The sequence below is a fragment of the Anolis sagrei genome, chromosome 3 (assembly GCF_037176765.1).
Source record: "Anolis sagrei isolate rAnoSag1 chromosome 3, rAnoSag1.mat, whole genome shotgun sequence".
Lineage (NCBI taxonomy): Eukaryota > Metazoa > Chordata > Lepidosauria > Squamata > Dactyloidae > Anolis > Anolis sagrei.
Window position 1 is genome coordinate 199,445,359 of NC_090023.1, and position 17,598 is coordinate 199,462,956.

Below are 17,598 nucleotides of genomic sequence, written 5' to 3' on the forward strand. Positions count from 1 at the left end.
AGTCAGGCTGGCTATTTGCAACATTCACACTTGCCTCAAGCAGACAAGAGTTCTTTCTCCCACGCTGGACTTTCCACAGATATGTAAGCCCTGGTTTCCAACAGACCTTTCAACCTCTGAGGATGCCGCCATAGATGTTAGTGAAACATCAGGAGAAAATGCTTCTGGAACATGGCCATACAGCCCAGAAAACTCACAGCAACCCAAATCACTCTTCTAGCATTTATTTTTTTAAAGAATCTTTGTTGAGTTATGCTCAGCTTGTAAAAAAAAAACCACCACTGTGCAATTGAAATGACAAGATATATATATTTTATTTCTTTTTCTTAGAAAATTGTTCACTTCAATATCAAATTGAATACCACCCTTTTTCCAGTTAGCATTACCTAGTAATTTGTGCAAAACTGCAAAAAACAGTTGTGTATTAGAACATTTATTGATAAATAGTACCACTGAAATCTGTTAGTGAGGTTTCGCATTCATTTTCCGTCTTTAAAAAAAGAAGTTAAATGTGGATATTGAATTTCTACGACTGTAAACATTGACACTTTAACCTCCACACCAAATGTAAATGTCCTTCATATCATACTTATATCTCCTTCATAGCATACGTTTACCAAGCAGCAATTATAGTATGAAAATGTGAAAATTTTGATGCTTGATTTAAAGAGACTAAAATATTCTAAGCGTGCAAACCTTTTTTTGCCTCATTGGTAGATAAAACTTGGGTCCTACTACAGTTCTACCAAATTAACTTCAGAAAAGACAGTTTAATGCATTATATACAAATGATTTGATAAATTATTATACAAATTATTCAAGTCTTCTGAATTATTATTACTGGCAGGTGCTGACACATTTTATGTAATGTGTTAGGCCCCTTCTACACTGGCATTAGATTCAGATTATCAAATCAGATAATACACATTATCTGCTTTGAACTGGATTATATGAGTCTACACTGTCGTATAATCCAGTTCAAAGATGATTTAGATTTTATATGGTAATATAGAAGGAGCCTTCATCCCCTTCCACACAGCTGTATAAAATCCCACATTATCTGCCTTGAACTGGGTTATATGGCAGTGTGGACTCAGATAACTCATTTCAAAGCAGATATTGTGGATTATCTGCCTTGATATTCTGGGTTATACGGCTGTGTGGAAGGGCCCTTGGCCTATAGTTCTGTACAAACTTGCATAGGAATATAAGCCCAGTAAGACACCGCAGGACTTATGAGCAAACATGTAAAAGTATTGATTTAGTAGCGCAAGAGCAGTGAAGTCTTTATTTCCCTAAGAGTGATTTACTAACTCTAAACATGTAAAATGCACGTGTTTAAAATTAGTGAACCACTGTTTGTATGCTCCAAATCCAGAAAAACAAATCTGTCCACATATACGTATTTCAGGGCAGTGATCCCCCTTTGCTGAATAGGAGAGAATATATATATATATATATATATAGAGAGAGAGAGAGAGAGAGAGAGAGAGAGAGAGAGAGAATTGAGAAAATGCTAATACATCACAGTCTCCTCAACTACTTTTTAGTCTCAGGACCTTTTCTTCATTAGATTTCTTTCATAGTTTGGTTTATGTTTTGGACAGCTGAATTCAAAGGCCACAATATTCACAGAAAATCTGAGGTGCAAAACACCTGGAAGAGCACAGTTGAGGACCATATAGCAAATACAAATCGTATCATGTTGACATCTCTTAACTGCCTACCTAATAAGAAAGAAAAATAAAATAAAAACTAGAGTTATTTTTAAGTTAAATTATTCAAAATCATTGCAGTGCTGCCCTATCAAAACGAGGTCTTTACATGCAGGTTAATAAAAATAATACTTTTGGAAACATTTCACATATTTAGCATTGGCACATCTTTTCTAGTACACTTGAGGTGTCAATCTAAGTCACTGATATTTCCTCAGGAAGCATTGGTGAAAACAGGTCTAGGTGGGACTGGGGGTCGCAAAGGAGGCCTTTGCGGGGGAGGCCCAGGCTGACCTCGAAGTGGTGGCCTAAAAGAGATGGAAGAGAGAGATATATTACAATTGTCTGTCTGTTTGATGCAAATAGTTTTACTTACTGATTAATCCAGTAAGTAACTTTGTCTCTCAAGACAAAGACAATGAGATATAAATCTAAGAAATGCTTTAAACTGGGATTTAAACCTGTTTCTAAATAACATTGACTATTAGTTGTGAAAAAAGAAGGCTTAAGAGCAGCAAATCCTTTCTTATCTTGGAAGCTAAGCAGATTCAGCTCTGGTTAGTACTTGAATTAGAGGCTAACTATGAACATCAGGTACTGTACAAACTATATTTCAGAAGAAATAATCGACAAAACAACACCCAAGTTTTGTCTGCCTATAAAATTCATGCAGTCACCAGGCACCTTTTGAGTAAATACTGTATTATACTCTAAATGTAAGATAAATCTCTAGTGTCACAATTACTAGCATAGCTTTTTCCATTTGTTTAGAATTCAAAATGTCTACATGGTTTCACCACTGTATAGCTAGGACGTTACCACTAATTTAAAGAAAAGTCCTTTCAACCCCAACAACTAAAAGGGTAAGAAATGAAGGATTTATGTTGTCCTACTGTAAATTAAGGTGTACAACTAAGTTGTGGGTAGGAACCATTTATTAAGCCCCCTCACAGATCACAATGTGAATGTTACTATTTATTTATATAGCAGCATCACTGTACATGATGCTTTACAAGTTAAAAAACAAAAGCAGTTCCCTGTTTAAAAATTAAATAGTAATTAAATTTTATAATTAAATAATAATCCATTCCTGTTTTGCTTTTTAGCCCAAAAGCAGTAATTTTCCCCATCTTTTTGGGGACCTGGAAGTAAACAACCCCAGATCACTGCTTTTGTTCGGTAATTCTGCAGGTGTTTTAGGGATTACAGTGCAATTTTGCACCCAATTTTAATATGAAAAATACTTCTGGATGGAGGTTCCACTTTCCCCACCCATATCCTAATGAGAGAATTCTTGTGGAATCTAAATCACAACCAGCATGCACCCCCAAACATCAACTATAAATTACCCCTGCAAGAATGTGGCCCGCAACAGAAAAGGGATTTTCTTATACTTGGTGTAAGGAGCTGCCCCAGTGGTAGCCAGCTACACACATAAAAGTATATGGAAAAGTGCAAACCTTGGTACAGGAAAGTGGGATATTGTAAAGACTCCAGAATTGGATGTTGCAGGCTGAAGAGGGAAAATAAAGCATATAGTAAGAAAAAAAATTGATTTCTTGAAATAATTCTGAAACCACTCTTTTTTTTTTACGTTCTAGAAAATACTATGTATTATTTTAAGACAGTTGATTTGATGTTCAATAAAAGCAAGCCAGCATTACTAAGAGAGATAACTTTATAAAATGAGGAAGAAAGGAATACCCTGGTACAATGGAGAGCTATCATCTCCTTCATAACTACATTTTATCAAGTATAGAAGCATTCTTACCCGCCTTGGATTTGCTGCATTAGGCTCCCTGGGTTCATTTTGAGTTTGATTCTGTCTTGCTTGTGCTGCCTCCTTCGCTCTGGAAATATAATTAAAATGATTTAATAAAACTAATGATGGTACAAGTAAAGCCTCAATCAGGATGTGATTCCTCCTCTCTGGTTGCATGGGCACCTTTACTCATGCCAACAAAAGTGCCCAGCAATGGCCAGGAGCTCTCCAAATCCAGGTGATATGGGCTCAATCTAGACGCTTTTTCCTTTACTTCCAAGTGGATGAAAAAAAAAAGTGGCTTGTGTAGGCAGCAGACAGGTTTGGATTAGAGTCAGATGCACTGTCCACATTCCCTAAAGTGTGGGGCTGCGCTGGTGTTTCTGTGGAGCATTCCCCAATTATTTTTAATGCAGGATTAAATTGGTTTAACCCAGTTTACTCCTGGACTTTTTTGGACATCCAAGTTCAACTTCTGGTTCTCTTTGGGATAAAGGCCAGGTGTAGACAAAATCATTTGCAAATTTTAATCCCAATTGACATTCATTATTGGTGATTGGTTACTACTTACAAAGGCTTTTGTGTGCTTGATAGTCAATTCATTTATGTGCCATGACACATAGCTAAATATATTAATAAAATAGTTATTCATATACCACACTTCTAACCCATCTTAATGTTACTGAATTCAATGGGGCATAAAGGGCTCTCTTCCTCCTCACTTTATCATCATCATAATCTCACCAAGGTAGGTTAGACTGAACGACAATGACAAGTCCTTTGACACTAGGGTTCCATCTACACTGTGATATAATACAGTTTCAACCTGCAGTATATGGCAGTGTAGATGGGGCCCCAGTGACCCAGTTGGTACTGGAGGTTGGATGTCCCAAATCACAGGGTTCTGCCTGCAATTGCATTGGTTCATCACATTTTACATTACATACCATTGAACTTCCAACTACCAGCCAACATGCCCAGCAATAGCAATGGTGAAGCATGCTTTGAATTGCTATTCAAAAATATCTAGGGAAGCGCACAGCTCCTACTCCTATTCTAAAGCTATGTACACAGATTGAAAGGTTTACTATGTAAGAACAATTGAAACAATTACTGCTTCTACAGAAAACAGTTCAATGACTCCACGGGGGGGAGGGGGGAGCTTTGAATACAAAGGGATGAAGTACACACAGAGAAAGGGTATCCCCAAACAGTGGGATGACTAGGTTGCTGTGAGTTTTCCGGGCCGTACAGCCATGTTCCAGAAACATTCTCTCCTGGTGTTTTGCTCATATCTATGCCAGGCATCCTGCCATAGATGTGGCACTGCAGACTAATTGAACCTGGGAAGTCAGCCATAGCAGAGTACCAGATGAACCAACCTGGACACAGCATACTATTTAAGAACACAGAAATGCTGGACCACTCCAACAACCACAATGTCAGACTACACAGAGAAGCCACTGAAATCCACAAGCATGTGGACAATTTCAACAGAAAGGAAGAAACAATGAAAATGAACAAAATCTGGCTACCAGTATTTTAAAACTCTAAAATCAGGACAGCAAATAAAGAGCAACACTCAAAAAGCAGGGGGAATTCCAGACAAGAATCAATCAGGGCCAGCTAACATCTCCCAACAAAGGATTCCCCCAGCCAGGAACCAGCCAAGCTTTGAAGCTGCTAGGCGATTAAATGCTAATTGCAACATTCACACTTGCCTCAAGCAGACAAGAGTTCTTTCTCCCTGGACATTCCACAGATATATAAGCCCCACTTGCCTAGTTTCCAACAGACCACAAAACCTCTGAGGATGCCAGTCAGAGATGTGGGTGAAACATTGGGAGAAAATGCTTCTGGAATATGGCCATACAGCCCAGAAAACTCACAGCAACCCAGTGATTCCAGCCATGGAAGCCTTTGAAAACAGTGGGATAACCAATGCTATGTCTATTTTAATTATTACGTTTTTTATGTATTTATTATATATGTTATTTGTATCCCATCTTTCTCCCAATATAAGAACTCCTGGTGGCTAACAGCAGTCATGTCACAATATTGTTAAAACAGAGCAAATGCATTAAAATATGAATATACCGAAAAACAATATTTTGTGTCATATGTGTGTGTGTGTGTGTGTATGTACACTTAAAACTGCAGTCTTCCATTTGTCTAATTCATGTCTTTTGTTTAACACAGCCTCTCTCAACTTTGTCAGGTCAGGTCTGTTTTGTTTATTAGTATTTTTATTTATACCTCTGACGTCTTCGACGTTCTCTGCAAAGCCGTCTCTTGATTGCATCCCTTTTAATAAATCCAGCCACAAGTAGACTTAGCAAAGGTAGCACAAGTAGGAAAAAAATGAGGAGGCCATCTCGAAGTGATGTATCTAAGGGAGGAAAGAAGAGGGAAGTTTCAATACAGTATATTTCACCAGTGGGAAAGACTATGAGCTATGTGTTCTATGAGTCTTCTGTCCAGGTGACAAGTGTTAATGCCTGGATGACTTTAAAACCTCTGATATCTTTTCTTATGGTTCCTTACCTTAAAACCGGACTTGGACTGGACGGCCTTTCAAACAGAAAAGGCAAGCAATACACTGCTCACTCTAAAATATAAGTGGCTACCCTAATAAGTAAATTATTGCATAAGTCAGAACCAGTCTTACCTATATGTGTTGGGCCACTGTCTATGCTGCCACCATAACCAGATCTGTCACAGAAAGGAGGCGCCCATCCAGGATTACAGTGGCAATTGCCTTTATTGTTACATACCTATGAAAGTTGTAGAAAGGGGAAGAATAACAAAAAATACAATTACAAAATTTGGAAAAAAGCTAGAGATTAATCAGACCCCACTTTTCCTCATTTTTCTTGAGTTAGTCTGCTCCATTGAGGAAGGTATTTTACTGAGATAAATTCAGAACCGTTACTTTGACTGCAACACACAGAATCTCCAAGCAAGCATGGTCAATGAGTAGGGTTTATGCTCATTGGGGGATTCTGGGAGATATAGTACCAAAATGTTACATTTTTCCCCAAACTTTGCAAAGCTACCAATTCAATGTCTATCTCAAAAAGTTACGTAGAAGGACTTCTAAGGCCCCTTTTACATCGGCATATAATCCAAATTACCAAAGCAAATAATCCACATTATCTGCTTTGAACTGGATTATATGAGTCTACACTGCCAAATAATCCAGTTTAAAGCAGATTTTATATGGTAGTATAGATTGGACCTAAGCAAAATAATCTGATGCAAGTAGATCCTTCTCAAAATAAATCATACAGAAACCAATGTATGAATGCTTCAAATAAAGTTTGATCTTGTCTCTGTCCTGCTAACAAAGTAAATAATCTGATACAAGTAGATTTTTTTTACAGAGACAAATGTCAAAGTTATAACTTAGTGAATAAATACTACATATAACTATTAGAAATAAAATAATATTATTATTGGCTCCTGATACGTAAGGAAAGATAAAAAAGATGGAACATGATCAGTCTTGGAGATGCAGTTCTTTAGGGACAAGATACACATGTTTTTCAAAATACAATTCACAAAATTAGGCGTCAATTGTTTTTTTGATATTTGAAACAAAGTACAGCATGTACTTTATGGAAACAGAGAAAATAATGGAAGTAGAAACAGAAAGCAAGTTGCAAGAAGGAACTAGTCATACTAAAGTCAGTCTTTTGGAGATTTGGTTAATATGGTCTCTTTAGGAACCATACAGTAAATCTTCCAGTATGAATCGACAGTAAACCTACATACTGGAAGATGGCCATTGACTCACGCTGGAGGACACTGAAATTCATAGAGACCTGTTCTCAAATGTTAAAAATTTTACATTATTTAAAAAACTGAATTTTAAGGCTGTTTATATTTAATGTTTGCATATTTGTATATTTTAAATTGTATGCTAATACTTTCATGTTAATGCTTTTATGTTAACTCGCTTTGAGTCTCCTTCAGGAGAGATAAAGAGGGGAATAATAATAATAATAATAATAATAATAATAATAATAATGGAAGACCCAAAATGCAGACTGTGCAAGGAAGCTGATGAAACCATGGATCATATCCTCAGCTGTTGCAAGAAAATCGCACAGACGGACTACAAATAAAGACACAACTCTGTGGCCCAAATGATTCACTGGAACTTATGTCACAAGTACCACCTGCCAGCAGTAAAGAATTGGTGGGATCATAAACCCGCAAAGGTCATGGAAAATGAACATGCAAAAATACTGTGGGACTTTCAAATCCAGACTGACAAAGTTTTGGAACACAATACACCAGACATCACGACTGTGGGAAAAAAAGTCTGGATTATTGATGTGAAAGGATAACTGCATATGCTGCCATCTCCTCTTGTAGCAATCATGGCCATACAGATCACATGAAAATAGATTCAGATGAACTGTGGTATGACAAGGTACTAGGATATTACATCATTCTTTTTTTTTTTTGCTCTACCAATGGAACAGTATCATCACTTTCTTACTTACTGCATGGTCATGACATTTTTTCTTTACATCACAATCGTAACCAAGCAGGCTTGCATTCACACATTTGGAATCAACACAAGCCTGGAAAAAATTGAAACAACTTTTGAAATCAAATTAGAAAGTGTACCATATCTTTAGAAATGAAACTATGCACTGAAGAGAAAATGGACATATTCATATGTAGCCTGTACTTGAACATCAATATGACTGACTATACCGATCTGACTCTGGGGGCCCTTCTACACCGCCATATAATCCAGATTATCAAAGCAGATAATCCAGATTATCTGCTTTGAACTAGATTATATGAGTCTACATTGCCATATAATCCAGTTCAAAGCAGATAATCTGGATTTTATGGCAGTGTAGAAAGGGCCTGGGTCATTAACCCAAAATGGATTCGAAGATAATCAGAAAGAAACAAAACCACTGTTGTAAGAGAAAATTTACTGGTGTTTCATGGCTGCAGCATTTCTTTAAAAAAAAAATCAGGAATAGACCAAAAGCTTCCCCTTTTCAGTTTTAAACTATAAGACCTTCCCTCTTAAAGCTAACTTATTAATATAAATCAACTAGATAATTCAAGCAGGACGGGATTGGAAAGTTGCTTATGATTTACCTACTAACTATTCAAAAAATGACAAAGGACAAAGGGGAACACTGATTAGTCAGAAACTGGGAACTGATATTTTAATCTCATCCTTTGGAGTGTGCCAAAGGAAGAGATAAGAGGGGAAAGAGCAAGCAGCTCAGAGACATGCCACACTTCATGCGCGTAATACTGAACACTAAACCTTTTCATGAGCGTATAATGGCCGGGAAAAAAACCCAAACATTTTTCTTCAATCAACCCTATCAAAAGGCTGGATTCAGTTGCAGGGAATTTTTTGGGGACCACGTTCCAGACATAAAGGTGAGCTCAAACTATCAACATCTTTCCATTTAGAGCTCTTGTTACCTGTAACAACGCATTTCCACATTTTAGAACAGGAAAAACATACGCTTTACAAAATATTTTCCCCAGCCCAGCACTAAACCATGGTTCAGGATTATATTCGAACTAGTTTCCTTCAAATGAGGATAGATTGTGAGCCTGAGGGCAAGGAACCGTTTTAGGGCAAGGAACCGTTTTATTGTTCTATTGCTTGTAAAGTGCTATGTCTGGTGATGGCAATATGTAAACATGATAATAATGGTGATGATGAAATAATGAAATAATGCATAAATCAAATCGTAATTTCCTAATAGAGTATGCACTCCATACTTGGCTAGGCAGGGATACGCAACATATTTGCAACAATCTTAGCCCCTCCTAATATTTGTTTATAATTGTTTTGTTTATAATTTATAATAATTGATTGTTTAATATGCTACTGTTTTAATTGTTTTTAACTGTTTTATGTTGTTCTGAGCATTGAATTTTGCTATTGTTAACCGCTTCGAGTTGGTTAACTCTTCTACACTGCCATATAAAATCCAGATTATCTGATTTGAACTAGATTATATGGAAGTGTAATCCAGTTCAAAGCAGATAATGTGGATTCTCTGCTTTGATAATCTGAATTATAAGGCAGTGTAGAAGGAGCCTTAGATTTCAATTGCTAGAAGTCCCTGTTAGTATAGCTAATGGCGAAGAGTTAAGGGTGTTGTAGGGGCCCTTCCACACAGCCATACAACCCAGAATATCAAGGCAGAAAATCCCACAATTTCTGCTTTGAATTGTGTTATATGAGTCTACACTGTCAAATATCCCAATTCAAAGCAAATAATGTGGGATTTTATTCAACTGTGTGGAAGAGACCATAGTCTCACACATCTGTGAGGTCAAATGTTCACCAGCTCTGATAGAAGGTCTGCCATTTTTTTCTGGCAGGGGTTTTTCTGTATTCGGTCTACACTACAGAATTATTGCAGTTTGACATCACTTTAACTACTCTGGCTCAATGCTATGGAATTATAGGATTTGTAATTTGCTGAGGCATCTGAATTCTTTAGCTGGGAAGTCTAAAGACCTTATACAACTACAAATTCCCTGATTCCATAGCACTAAGCCATAGCAGTTAAAGTGGTGTCAAACTGTATTAATGCGACAATGGAGACGTATGGCTAGTAGAACATGAACACCTGCCACTGCTGAACTACGGTTGGGAGAAAGAGGTTGGAGAAAATAGGAACCATTAAGAAAAATTTGGAAATGCTGAGATAATGTGTTCAGTTTTGCCATTGCTTAAGTATCAGCAAGTACTTCCTCACCTTTCCTTCTGAGCAGGCAGTGCCTCTGTTAACTAGAGCTGGATCAGGAACATCTGAACCAAGATCAAAGGCTGTAGTCACACAGGAAACACCACCCTGATTTTGGATGTACACTTGAGAAAGTTGAGTCTGTTGACTGACAGATGTACAGTGAATCTTTCCACAGAGACTATTGCTGGAGGGAGAAATCAAATATGAATATGAATGTAATAAAGAATATGGGAAGCCCTGGGCTTTATGAAAATGCACAATTTTGTTTACTGCCATTTCCACTCCCATTGCAAATTTACTGGTGAGATAGTGGGGAACCTCTTCAGGTCTGCAAAATGTATGCCCATTTTCATCCTCCATATTATAAGAAAAGCTAATGGATAAACCCTCCTTCAGCCTCCTCATTGTTCACTTTGTGGCTTACTAGAAAAGCATTCTCAACAACTACAAGCGAAATCCATTGGCTTTTAAAAAGAACAACATGTGATAAACTAAATCTAGTCTCCCAAGCAAATAATTATTTATTTATTTATATACTGCATTTATATCCTGTCCTATCTCAACCTCCACAGAGGGACTCAGGATGGCTAACAACAACAACAAAAGAAACCAAAAACAGGTATACATATCAAGTAAAAATAGCATAAAACATTATAAAAACATTAAAACAATCGTCAATTTAAGTCGTCGTCATCCTAAAAGCAATCCATCAGAGTCCATTAAAACCATAGCTTTGCCAGCAAGTCAGTCTAGTACACAAAGGCCTGATCCCACAGCCAGGATTTCACTTTTTTTCTGGAATGTCAAGAGGGATGGAGAAAATCTGATTTCACTTGGGAGGGGCCACCATGGAGAAGGCCCTGTCTTTTTGTCCTCACCAACTTCCATTGCAATGGTGGGGGGACAGCGAGCAGGGCCTCCCTGGCCGATCTTAAGGTCCTGCTACGAGCCTTAAGGTTCGTAGCGGGAGATACATTCGGACAAGTAAACTGGGCCAGAATCGTTAAGGGCTTTATAGACCAAAGCCAGCACTTTGAATTGTACTCAGAAGCTAATAGGCAGCAACCTGGCCGCCGAGCGTTGGACTAACTGAAACTTCCGAACAGTCTTCAGAGGTAACCGTACGTAGAGTGCATTGCAGTAATCTATTCGGGATGTAACCAGAGTGTGGACTATCGTGGCCAAGAAGGCTTCTGAATACTACAGTTTTGCATTCATATCCTGATCCTCTGTGTCCTTTTCAGAAGTAAGTGACATTGACTCCATTTTGATAATCATCAGAAGCTTTTTAAATTCATCAATCCTGAATTCCTGGTTTATGTTAAAAGGTAAAGCTTTCCCTTGACATTAAAGTCCAGTCGTGTCTGACTCTGGAAGGGTGATGCTCATCCCCATCTCTAAGCCGAAGAGCCGGCGTTGTCTGTAGACACTTCCTATGGGCAACATGTGAGCATGACTGCATGGAGCGCTCTTGCCTTTCCGCCAGAGCTACCTATTGATCTATCGATCTACTCACATTTGCATGTTTTCAAATTGCTAGGTTGGCAGAAGCTGGGGCTAACAGCAGGAGCTTACCCTGCTCCTCGGATTTGAACTGCTGACCTTTTGGTCAGCAAGTTCAGCAGCTCAGCAGTTTAACTCACTGCACTACTAGGGGGCCCTGGTTTATGTAAAGCTAGAATTTCTCTTATATTCAAATTGGAAAATTCAGACTCAGTTTTCGTGAACTATCCATTGTTCTAATATTCTAGGGTTTCAACCAGCATTCAGCCAAGGTTTGAGGATTCCAGTTTGATGGAAACAAAGAATTAATGTGTAGGAGAAGGTGGGAAGTGGCAAGAGAAGGAATAACATGTTAGTCAATCACAATTATATCAGTCACAGTTTGATTATGCCACAGATGTGACTATTGCATTTATTGATTTATAAACCCAATTAAAGCCCCTTCTACACTGCCATATAATCCAAATTATCAAAGCAGATAATCCAGTCCAAAGAATATAATCTGGAATTTATATGGCAATGTAGAAGGGGTCTAAGAGTGCCCAGAACTGAAATATTAATTTGATAATAGAATACAAATAGAACTTGCAGGTTACTTACGCTTGGGTGCATTTTACAAATTTTCCTTCAGACATCCCACAATTCCCAAATCTGTCTCCACTGCTATTTGCAATTTCAAAACAAATATTTGGTCCTTTTTTGGCTCCTATTAAAACAATAAATATTTCTTTGTAAAAAAAAAAAGCAGTATTTTTCCTCAGTGCCTTAGTATTTTCTAAGCTGACATATCTGCCAACTTCATTTGCATGGTGTGTTTGCATGAATCATTTGAAACATACCTTTTCCAAAGAGGGATTCACATTGAGAATCATAATTCTGACAAACTCCACTATAGCAATAATCTTTCATATTGTTACAGGGATAGCCATCCATGATATACACATCATCTGGGCAGTCATGATACGTTCCATTGCAATATTCGGGGAGATCACAGGTATTCCCTTTTTTCCTGCACTCGCTTCCGGCTACTTTGAACTAGAAAATAAGATGTTTGTTGCTTTTTTGTGCTCAAAGACCATAAAATATTGTGATGTTAAAACATGGGTTGGCATGGAAAAAACAGGAAAAGTACTCCTGTGGTGACTGTGTTTTTAATTGAATAATCATACTTCTGGAAGGATGTATGGAAGGACATGTAAGAGCTATCTAATCAACCTTGTGCTATGCAGAAATACATAACTACAGCACTTCTGAAAGATGGGCATTCAATCTACCATATACTGTATTTATTTGATTCTAAGACACCCCCCCCCCCCCAAACAATATAAACATCTCTTAGAATCGCAGGTGCATCTTATGTATTCTTTTGCTAGTGGTGGTACTGAAATTAATGTTTCTTACAATCGATAGCATCTTAGAATTGAAGAAATATAATAATACTGTGGTTGTCTACCTGGATAAAACATGCTAGTATTTATTGCTGAGCTTAATATTGTCCTTAATGTACTGGAGAATTTAAGCAAAACGTACTAGCATTAAGTTTGCAGTTCTATGGGGTAAGTCACTAATTAACAAAAAGAGCTTTATTTCTAAATAAAGGTCCCTAGGATTGTGCTAAACAGAAAAGAGCTCACCTGACACTTTTCACAGCACAATCCTTCTGCACACTCTGATCCAAGTTTCAGTTTGCAAGTGGCAGCATCACAGCAAGGGTTTGAACACTCCTGTTAAGAGGGGCAAAATCATTTGGGCATTCTGTGCCAAATCATCAAGAGCAAATTATAAGGTTCAGCCTAAGACAAAGTTATTCAGAGTACTTGTCTGTAATTTTTTTAGACATTAAAGCACAGAATGTTAAATCTGAATAAACAATGTTTCAAAAAATTACCTACTTTAGGAGTGCCACAGTCACATTCTTCATTTCTGTCCACAATGTTATTGCCACACACCGGTTCTGTGAAAATGTCACTTGGTTTGGGAGCATTTCTAAGACAGGTTCCTCCACCTCTCAAGATGAGCTGCTCAAAATCATTCTCACTGCAGCTACTGAAGTTCCTGGACCCACTAAGAAACACATAAAGAAGTTCTTGGATCTATTAGGTAATACATTGTTTTTCTGGACTAAAAATCTCTAAATTCTTCAGATAGATGGGCTAGAGGATACTAGAAGTTGTAGTCCAAAAAATAACCCTTTCAAGCTCTCATTTGGCATATTCATTCATCTTGCCTACAAAACAAATATCACAATGGTTACAAAACATTCACATAAACCACATGGCTGCCTTTTTCTCTCTAAAGTGTTCCCCACCTTGCTTCTACTCAGCCAGGGAATTTGGCTGGTAAACTTCATCTATTTTGCTGCTTGGCTGGGGTATGCAATATATAACCCATGGTCTAAAACAATGCCTTGTCCAATTCTGTGGGACACCATCCAATACTAGGGGACTCCAATGTCAAAATTTGCCAGTAACCCTTCCAAAGCAACAAACAGCCCAAGTAAGAAAGTTGTGTGGATGATGCACCTAGAAATGTGATGGAACTTTTACAAAAAGATATGTGAGTCTGGTCATTTGGAGTAAGGCAAATGTGTTCTGGGCAATCTAGAGCAGTACTAATTTAAGAAATGGAATCCACTTCAATAATGCAACTACATCAATGCTATAGCACTACACCATTGCTAGATTGTCATGCCTGATAGTAAAAGTTTGGAAACTTGAGGACCAACAGAGCAGAGCAGACCCTGATATACAGATAGAAAATGCATTCGGTTTTTAAAAGAGAAAATAATTAAGAGCTCTTACTTGTCTATACTATGCATAATGTAGGCACCTGGACAACCTTTATCATCATGATTCATTCCTAGGTTATGTCCCAGTTCGTGCGCAACAATAGTAGCATGACTTATCACTGTATCATGATCAAACTGGCAAAGAGAAGGACATAGTTTAATAATGTTGTGAATACATAAAAACTTTGCAGCAACCAGGTAGTCTTTTAAAAACTCTTGTCACCTTCTCTGCTGTTGAAACCTAGTTTACAACAACCAAGAGACTTACAGAATCACAGACAATATCTTCCCTCAACCACCTCACATTCCCTGGATCCTGAGAGATTATGATTTATGATACAGGAAAAACTGTGTTTTCTTTCAATCAAGGTTCTACTAACTGCAGCCCATTTTTGTCATCACATAAAACTGTTAAGCAAGTCTCCCATCCTTTCACGTCATTTACTCATATGGAGAAAACTGTTGGAAATTGCAATCTTCTTCAAGCCTCCTCTACTAATTTGTTAATTTATGATTCCGTTGCTTAATTATTGCATGTATGTTCTGGTATGCAGCTTTCCTTGTTCTATGTTTTTTCTTTAGAAGTTGTGGGAGGAGCTGAAGACCACATGATTTGATCTGAGACTGCTCAGATCACAGACCGCATTAGACTTTGGGACTGCTAAGAGCAAACACTTTCTTGGTGTTTGTAAGAAAGATGCCCTGTGCCATCTGCACACAGAGATTATCTCAACTATATTTGTGTTTGGACTGATAATTTGTGTATCTATGTATGATAAACACATGAAGTTGTGAGTAAACCAATTTTTTTTTACCAAAGTCTAGTTCATTTTGTCTCTTGAGTGCATGATATAAAACCAGTTGTTTTATGGGAGAGTAAGTATATTTCTGAGCACTGAAAAACACATCTGAAGCACTGCTATTTTTATGCCCTGGCATGATTTCTGTTTTCCCAACAGATCAGAGACAATAGCTTCAGTCTAACAACTGAAGCAAATTGGTTTTGTACCATTTGAGAAGATTCTACTCAAACAGGTTTTTGGCTCTTCTCTGAAAGGTTATGCTTTCCCAAAAGGTTATGATCTCCAAATATTTATAAATGGCATTTTCCAAAAAAAGAAAACAAGTGATTACTCCTCCTTATATTTTGAGACTGGGGCAAGGGAAGAGTGACTTCCTATAGCAGTTGCTCAGGGATTTACTAAGTGACTGCTTGGGGTTATCCAGTGAGTATCACAGACCAATAAAGATTTCTATTTTTCTATCAATACCTAACCACTATCCAATACTATCCTGATTGACAACACTTCCGATCAAGATAATGTTTCTCCTCTCCCTGGAATACATCAAATGAATAATTTATCGCAATAACCAACCAGGCCAAAAACATAAACGTGCAAATACAGATGTTTATTTGCTAAGACACCTCAAGCAAAATCTATAGCTATATTATCAAACTAGAATATGTATGCACAAAGATATAATAGCGTGCTCTACCATTAAAGAAACCCTCAGGCATATTTCCAAGATCTTATTGAACTAGATAAAAGACAGACACAATAAGACCAGAAAAAAATGTAATGTACTTACAGTACTGATTGAGCCTCCATGAGCTGGACTGCAGACAGTGCCAACAAAAGCCATTCCAACTGCAGTACCAAAAGCTTTTCTGCCTCTGTGATACAAGAGGGAAAAACATGCACTGTGGAAACTAGAAATACGTTCATGTTGGATACTGCTCTGCAAATGCAGTCTATATCATCTAATGCAGGGAATTTTGCCAACTGGGAAGATTTACAACTTTTATATGAAAAAAATATCAGGAGTGTATCTCCGAACTGTATTGTCTCTTTCCTATGGAATCCTAGGATTTGTATTTTGGGGAATTTGAATCCTTTGTGAAAAAACTCTAGTATTAAGAAGAGTAATCAGCTTCAACTTATGGTAGTTCTGTTAATGAGAAGACTCTCAAGAGCTAGTTATCAACAGTCCTATATGAATGATTGCATAAGAAAGCATTTCATCAGATGGCTCTGACCTGCATGATTCTTCCAGCTGCAGACTCTTTAATGCCTTTTTTTTTAAAGTCAGGTTTCCATTCCCATCTATAATCATTTATATAGAGGAACAATCCTTACATGAGGAGGTGGCTGACATCATTTCTTGGTCTTTTTGTGAGAACATTTTGTCTCCATGCTACAAATTTGCTCAGTACATCTCCAGCTGGCCCAGTCACATCTATTGGGTTTTCACTTGTCCATATTTCCACCCCAATTAGGACAACTTGTATGTTTAAGGGGCTGAACATCTGCAAATACAGTTATGTAGACATAAGCAAACTCCTCCATAACCTTATAACAGTTCATTAACATCCTGCATTTTCTTTCTTGAAAACAAATCCATTAAAAGCAAAAAAAAAAAAAAGGGGGGGGGGAAATCCTCCAAAACAGCATATAGCACGACCCTTATTCAGCCTATTGAATAAACAGAAGAGATGCAATGGGTCAGCACTAACAATTGACATTGAAGCAGTGAGTATATAGAACTCTACAATGACCAAGAAATGGAGAATTTGGTGAAGATTCACAAAGTAGGCCTTCTAGAATGTGATCCTAAAGTCTGTTATTATGTGGGAAAGGTATGGTAAAAGAAGCTGATAACATACCAAGAGATAAATGGGGCAGAATTCTCCATCTGATAAGATGCTACTTTATGCTGTTTGAATTCTATGCTTTTTGTTGTTTGGAAAGGATACCTCAACAATTATGATGTATAAGCAAAATGATCAAACCAGTCTAAACTCCAGGAAATAATGCCCAACTGCTCACTGGAGAGAAGGATATTAGAGGCAAAGATGAAGTACTTTGGCCACATAATGAGAAGACTGGAAAGCTTGGAAAAGATAATGATGCTGGGGAAAATGGAAGGAAAAAGAAAGAGGGATGACCAAGGGCAAGATGGATGGATATTATCCTTGAAGTGACTGGTTTGACCTTGAAGGAGCTGAAGGTGGTGACAGCCGGCAGGGAGCTCTGGCGTGGGCTGGTCCATGAGGTCACGAAGAGTTGGAAGCGA

At 37.7% G+C, this 17,598-nt stretch overlaps 1 protein-coding gene across 1 annotated transcript in view; it reads right to left on the minus strand.

The window, feature by feature from the left end:
* Positions 1-289: 289 nt before the first annotated feature.
* The window catches only part of LOC132771032 (disintegrin and metalloproteinase domain-containing protein 9-like), a 32,965-nt gene continuing 15,656 nt past the window's right edge, over positions 290-17,598 (minus strand). Inside the window, exons 9-22 of the mRNA XM_060768592.2 lie at positions 16,662-16,831; positions 16,114-16,198; positions 14,537-14,658; positions 13,628-13,799; positions 13,370-13,459; positions 12,575-12,770; positions 12,336-12,441; positions 10,242-10,416; positions 7,989-8,069; positions 6,146-6,251; positions 5,734-5,866; positions 3,487-3,565; positions 3,176-3,228; positions 290-2,023 (exon numbers count right to left, since the gene is read on the minus strand). Coding sequence (XP_060624575.2) covers positions 1,930-2,023; positions 3,176-3,228; positions 3,487-3,565; positions 5,734-5,866; positions 6,146-6,251; positions 7,989-8,069; positions 10,242-10,416; positions 12,336-12,441; positions 12,575-12,770; positions 13,370-13,459; positions 13,628-13,799; positions 14,537-14,658; positions 16,114-16,198; positions 16,662-16,831 — 1,662 coding nt within the window. The 3' untranslated portion in view covers positions 290-1,929. The remainder of the gene's footprint in view (positions 2,024-3,175; positions 3,229-3,486; positions 3,566-5,733; positions 5,867-6,145; positions 6,252-7,988; positions 8,070-10,241; positions 10,417-12,335; positions 12,442-12,574; positions 12,771-13,369; positions 13,460-13,627; positions 13,800-14,536; positions 14,659-16,113; positions 16,199-16,661; positions 16,832-17,598) is intronic.